The sequence below is a fragment of the Amblyraja radiata genome, chromosome 17 (genome assembly GCF_010909765.2).
Source record: "Amblyraja radiata isolate CabotCenter1 chromosome 17, sAmbRad1.1.pri, whole genome shotgun sequence".
NCBI lineage: Eukaryota > Metazoa > Chordata > Chondrichthyes > Rajiformes > Rajidae > Amblyraja > Amblyraja radiata.
This window is the reverse complement of record NC_045972.1, coordinates 38,449,986-38,456,685: the sequence shown is the minus strand read 5'-3', so window position 1 is coordinate 38,456,685 and position 6,700 is coordinate 38,449,986. Positions and strand designations below refer to the sequence as shown.

Sequence of the window (6,700 nt, the reverse complement as noted above, 5' to 3'; positions counted from 1 at the left end):
AGAATTATGATGAGTTAGAAGTCATTGAATGTAATCATCCCTGCATGATGAGGGAACTATTTTGTTTGTATATGGATATTTTGCCTTCAAGGTACAATGAAATATTCTTCCATCTATGGCGAGTAATCTATTACCAAGTTCTGTTCGACTATTAAAATATATATATATAGTGAAAATAATTTAAATAATAAATTGGAATCAGGAGTTAACTAATGTATTTCATAAGAATAACTAACGTTATTTTGTTTTTAATTTTTAAGCAGTTTCACAAAAAGCAAGAAATATGGCTCCAGAAGACTATCAGGAAGAGGATTCTTTTTGTTTCAATGTAGGAGGCTGGCTCTTTTCGATTCCAAAGTCAAAGCTTTTACAGTTTCATGACTCGGTGTTGTGGCAAGAAGCTTCCAGCCTTGTTCATTCGGAAGATGCCAGACTTTTTATTGACCGGGATGGATATACTTTCCGTCATGTACACTACTATTTGCATACGTCAAAGCTGTCTTTTTCCTGCATCTCTGAAATTACTTTGTTGTATGAGCAAGCTACAGCAATGTGCCTGACATCTTTGCAACAGGTATTAGTCATGGATAATACATAGATAGACTAATTACAAAACCATTAAAACAGGATTTGTTTTCTTGGGTACAGTCGCTGCAACTGATTTAAAAAAAACCTAAATGTGTTCAGCAGATATCTGATATTCCTAGCAACATCGTGAGTGTCTCAAATGCGGTGATTGTGAAATAATTTTCTAGTATACAAATCTACAAATATACGAAAAAAATGAATCGTGAACGAGGAGATATAATACAAAATAAATGTTAAGGTTAATTGGGATACTAATCATGAAATGATTTTGAAAAATAGAAAAAGTGTTCAAACGGAATTTAGATTTAATCATTGATAATACTTTTGAAGTGGAAAGGTCGGTTCAGAGCATACCATTTATAATAAACAAAGTGAAACCATAGTGATTTCAGAGGTTTAGATTACACTGTTTAAATCAGTTGATTTTATATGTTTCACACGACTAAAAATTGTAAGGTTGTTACCAATACCACTTTGACATGAATTGGTAATTCATGTTTGTCAACAACATTTCATTTACTTTTTAAAACTTGTCATTTACTTTTTAGTAGAAGGTACATTGGTTTTGTGCTGTGTATTTGAGTTATTTGTGTTTATTGTCTCGTCAAGTTGTCTGTGCAAATGGTACATAATATAATTTAGATTTTTGGGAGAAGGTTCAACCAGTTTGCGATAAGACAGATGTCCATACATTGTATGGTTCCTAAATAGAAAGTAATCCTGCACAGTGTGGTTCATGCACATCTGGGTGAAGAATTCAATTGAGATCCTTGTGTAAACGGGCAGGGGGATTTCCTGTCCTGCCTTAATTAGCCATTTGCACAGACCTTGATAATTTATATTGTAATTTAGCACACCTGCTGGTATTTTCCTGCACTATTGGCATCAGGGTAGGAGCCGTTGCCACCCGCTCTCTACTAAATCAATACAACACAGTTTAAAGTATTTTTGTGCTCTGATGTAAAAAAAGATGACGAAGGAGAGACTTTGCAGGACGGAGAGGATGGCTCCTGCTTGTTTATCACAGATCTCCTTGTTCTGAGAGATGAGGTAGAACACAGCTTTATTTGGCTGCTCACTTCTTGGCTCCAGACTAGAATGATCGTGTGGATAAAAGCCAAGAAAGAAAAATATAACTAAAATTAAAAGAGTTTATTAGGAAAAAAATCTTGTGAGAATGTATAGAAATGTCTATTACAATAAACAATTTGGAAGATGTAATGATTTACACATTATCTTAATAGGCTTTGGATAATATGAAAGAAAGTAAACATCATTTGCGTGTACGACCTGAAGATGTACCAGTTACTCAAAGAACCAGTAGGAATTACTGGAGAACAAGATGTAACAGTAAACCTTCAGACTTCCAAATTAAAAGTCCAGCATTCACAGGTAGCTAATATTGATATCAATTTCTATAGACTTTTATTGTCAATAGGTTATTGATGCATGAAGAATTTCATTGTTTTTTTTATTGTAAAAAAAAAACTATTTTCGGTGTACACTGAGGTGGAATTTGAAGCTGTAATCAGAACATTAAAACAAATAAATTGAAGTAACCATGGGCACCTTGATTTTGCCTTGTGATTAAGACCAGCCACTTTCTAGTCAAATTCTCTTAATTCTTTTAGTACTGAAAAGCTATTGATCTCAGCAAGTAGAGGTGTTCCATCATGCTCCTGATGACCCATGTAGATGGTGGAAGAAATTTAGGTGGTCGAGAGGTGAGCCAGTCACTGGAGGATACCCTATCTTCCATCTGCTCTTGTATCCATAGTTTCTAGTGAAAGATTAGTCAAGTATGATTTCCCCTTCGTAAATCCATGCTGACTCGGACCGATCCTATTACTGCTATCCAAATGTGCCGCTATTTCATATTTTATAATTGACTCCAGCATCTTTCCCACCACCGATGTCAGGCTAACTGGTCTATAATTCCCTGTTTTCTCTCTCCCGCCTTTCTTAAAAAGTGGGATAACATTAGCTACCCTCCAATCCAGAGAAACTGATCCTGAATCTATAGAACATTGGAAAATTATCACCTATGCATCCACGATTTCTAGAGCCACTTCCTTAAGTACCCTGGGATGCAGACCATCAGGCCCTGGGGATTTATCACCCTTCAGTCCCATCAGTTTACCCAACACCATTTCCTGACTAATGTGGATTTCCTTCAGTTCCTCCGTCACCCCAGATCCTCTGGCCACTACTATATAAGGAAGATTGTTTATGTCCTCCTTATTGAAGACAGATCCGAAGTACCTGTTCAACTCATCTGCCATTTCCTTGTTCCCCATAATAAATTCACCTCTTTCAGTCTTCAAGGGTCCAACGTTGGTCTTAACTAATTTTTTCCTCTTCACATACCTAAAGAAGCTTTTACTATCCTCCTTTATAATTAACATATTGGTTTATGGCCCAAGATATGAATTCATTTTATCTGAGAATTGTTTATCAATACAAAAATCGTGAAAATTTGTCAAACTCATTCTCCCAATCTAAATTTAAAAAAGTACAAGGGAGGCTAGAGTACTTAGCAAATTAGCACTTTATGTAACATTGTTAACATACGTCTCTCCACACATTCAAACATAATTGGAGTGACTGGTAAAGTTAGTTTCTTGTCATGAGACTACATTAGTACATGGTCATAATTACAGCCATGCTGAGCTTTCCCTTGCCTTTTCAAATAAAACTTTCCCCTGGTCAATTCCTCAGTTCTGACCAAACTTTGGTGTTTGCTACATTCTTCACTCAGTTATTCAGTTGGTTAGAAATATGTTGATCATTTTACACAACGCAAATTAAAAAATTAGATTAACAAAATGTCTGAAGAAGGGTCCCAACCCGAAATGTCACCTATTCCTGCTCTCCAGAGATGCTGCCTGCCCTGCAGAGTTACTTCAGCTTTTTGTGTCTATCTTCGGATTAAACCGGCATCTGCAGTTCCTCCCTTAACAAAATGTGAACTCCATATTGTGACATTGGAGTCTCTGCTGTTCAATATCATATCTGACACATTCAACTATCAAATCCTTGGGGAAATTGAAGACATCTAATGGTCATAATTAGTTTGGAATATGTGAACTATCTAGGGGGTCTACCTTTTTTATTTTAAATGAAATAAGTTCATTTTTTGTTTTCTTTAGGTTTACCTGATAAAGCTCCATTAGGACTAATAGACACACCACTGTTGGATACCGAAGAAGAGGTGCACTGGTATTTTCTTCCTTTAAATCTAGTGAAGAAATACCCTACTTTAATCAATGAAGATAACCTGCTATGGCTGTGTGAGGATGTTGTCCTTATAGAAATCGGATGGAGTAATTTTCGATATATAGGTATTTAACCTGCAATTATATTGATACTGTATTACAAGTATCGACACTTTGTTAACATTCATACCCCCCCCTCCCCCTTTCTTTGTTATGTTTAATCACAAATGTAATCGCATTGAAACCATCTATTAAATCTGAAATTTATAGCTTAATGAACAAATTTCAGTTTTACCATCCAAATCAATTAGAAGTGTATTACTGGAAATAATTTGCTGATGTAGCTTCATAAGATTTTGGTTTGGTTGTACAGGTGCACAACCTTTTATCCGAAAGCCTTGGGACCAGACACTTTTCGTAATTCTGAATTTTTCGGCTTTCGGAATGGAAGATTTTTAGCGTAGATTTTAACGGCTGGCTCAGTGGTAGAGTGCTCGGCTCATATCCGCAAGGTCGCGAGTTTGCGCCTCGATCCCGGCAGTTACTCGTTCGCGAGTTTGAGTCTTCAATGTAGTTTTTTCTTGCAGAATAGGAGAGAATAGGGAGGGTTAGGCTGGGATCATTCTCTGCGAGATAATCTTAGTGCGGGAGACAAGTGTAGGAGAGGTGTACTGACTGTGTGGGCAGAACTTTGGAAGTGATTGCCCACCATTCTCAAAAGCCGCTGTGTCTCCCTGTCCCTCCAACTCCAGAGGAATCCACTCCCCGATGGGCCGCTACGGCGACAAGTGGCAGTTCGCCCACAGCCCGAGCTGCGCCACCGCAAGAACAAGACTTACCTTGCACACCATCAGCTTCTGCCCCTACGGGGAGCGTGTTCCTCTGGAGTTGGAGCGGGGCTGGGCTGGAGTTGCTGATCTGGGATCTCCGTACTTGCAGTAGGCCTGGGGGTCGGTGTCCCGATGAGGGGGCGCAGCTCGGGCTGTGGGCGAACTGCCACTTGTCGCCGTAGCGGCCCATCGGGGAGCGTCTTCTGGTGGTCCTGACGTCGCTCAGCTCCTGTCCAGGGGGATGGCCGGAGACGTCAGGACCAACAGGAACCCGCTCCCCGATGGGCCGCTACAACGACAAGTGGCAGTTCGCCCACAGCCCGAGCTGCGCCCCCTCATCCGCAACCCGGGTTCCTCTGGAGTTGGAACGGGGCTGGGCTAGAGTTGCTGCTGGCTGTGAGTCTCTGGGATCTCCGTGCTTGCAGTCAGTGTCCCGTTGGTCCTGACGTCTCCGGTGACTGGCACTGACCTGCTGGCATCGCCGACGTGAAGACAGTGCAAAGCCCCCGCGCCGGTGCAATGGGCGGGGAGCTGGAGAGGGGAGGGAAGGGGGTCACACACATGGCCGGGAAGCAGAGGGGTGTAGGTGGGGTGAAACTGAAGGGAGCGACAATCTGCTGCTGCCTGCCCGCTGAGTTAAAAAGTTCCCACGCAAGACTCACGATACACTGTGTATCGTGAGTCTACCGTGGGAACTTTTTAACTCAGAGGGCAGGCAGCAGCAGATTGTCAATTATTAACCCTCCCGCGCAATATACCCTCACCTTCTCTTTTATGAATGGGGATTTAGTTCCCCTTTCTTCGAGGACCGATCGGAGGTTCCGCTGTCACCTCTGCAGGCCGCCCTCGGTGAACGTCTTCAAGGACCTTTCTTCAAGGACCGAAAAAATGTCCGCTATTCGGAGCTTTTCGTTATTTGGAATTTCGGATAAAAGGTTGTGCACCTGTATTTGGAATATTGTGTGCAGTTCTATACTAGAGGGCATAGCTTTATGGTGAGTGGCAAAGGAACTGTGCAGGACAAATTTTTTAGTCAGAGGGTAGTGAGTGCTTAGATCGACTGCCGGGTGTGGTGGTGGAGGCAGTTACAACAGTGGCATTTAAAAGACTTGGATAGGCATATGGATATGCAGGGACTGGAGGGATATGCAGGTAGATAAGTGTTGAGCTTGGCATCATGTTTGTCACAGATATTGAGGGCTGAAGGGCCTGTCCCTGTACTGTACTGTTCTATGTTCTGTTTTCTATAATGTCTCAACATCCATATACTATAGATAGACACAAAAAGCTGGAGTAACTCAGAGGGACAGGCAGCATCTCTGGAGAGAAGGAATGGGTGACGTTTCGTTGAGTTACTCCAGCTTTGTGTCTATCTTTGGTTTGAACCAGCATATGCAGTTCCTTCCTCCTCCGTATACTATAGACAGAGGCATTATACAAATATATCCTGGCCTAATTTCCATTTCCTAATCAGAATTTTGCAACACAAGAGGTCATTTACCTATTGTGCTTGTACTTGCTCTTTCAAAGACCTTTCACATTTGTTCCATTTCCCTGCCTCTTTCCCACGGCCGTGCAGTTTTTCTTTTTATTTATATTGCATCTATTAGGCCTCATTGACCTGGTAAACTCAACATAAATGGATATTCAAAGGCTTATTTGTGCTTCCAACATATCGGTAAAAAGCACCAACACATTTTTTTGATTGATATATGGTTTTCTTCAAACTTGTTACAGCATTTAGCATGACAGAAATCTCCCAGCTGCCATCTGGCTTTCTGGGACTGATCTTGTGTTATTGCACTTTTACACATTTCTCTTCCTTATCCCATGCAGACATACCAAGAAATTCTCAGAAACTCATTCTTTGTTTCCTTTATTTCCTTATCCATGCGTTCTCTTTTAGTGATATGATCTATATGCCAACAGTAATCCATATGTTGGTAACAACCTCTTTGCAGTTCCCATAAATGAATATTTGTATTCTTATCGTGAAGGATGTCACTATTTTCATTTGTTTAGTATAGAGACACTATTTTTCCAGCCTGCAATAAAGCTGTCTTTTGA

At 40.6% G+C, this 6,700-nt stretch overlaps 1 protein-coding gene across 1 annotated transcript in view; it reads left to right on the top strand.

Annotated features, from left to right (window-relative positions):
- Positions 1-277: 277 nt before the first annotated feature.
- The window catches only part of kctd19 (potassium channel tetramerization domain containing 19), a 32,442-nt gene continuing 26,019 nt past the window's right edge, over positions 278-6,700 (top strand). The window contains exons 1-3 of the mRNA XM_033036469.1: positions 278-574; positions 1,833-1,980; positions 3,738-3,929. Of these exons, the coding sequence (XP_032892360.1) occupies positions 284-574; positions 1,833-1,980; positions 3,738-3,929 (631 nt within the window). The 5' untranslated portion in view covers positions 278-283. The remainder of the gene's footprint in view (positions 575-1,832; positions 1,981-3,737; positions 3,930-6,700) is intronic.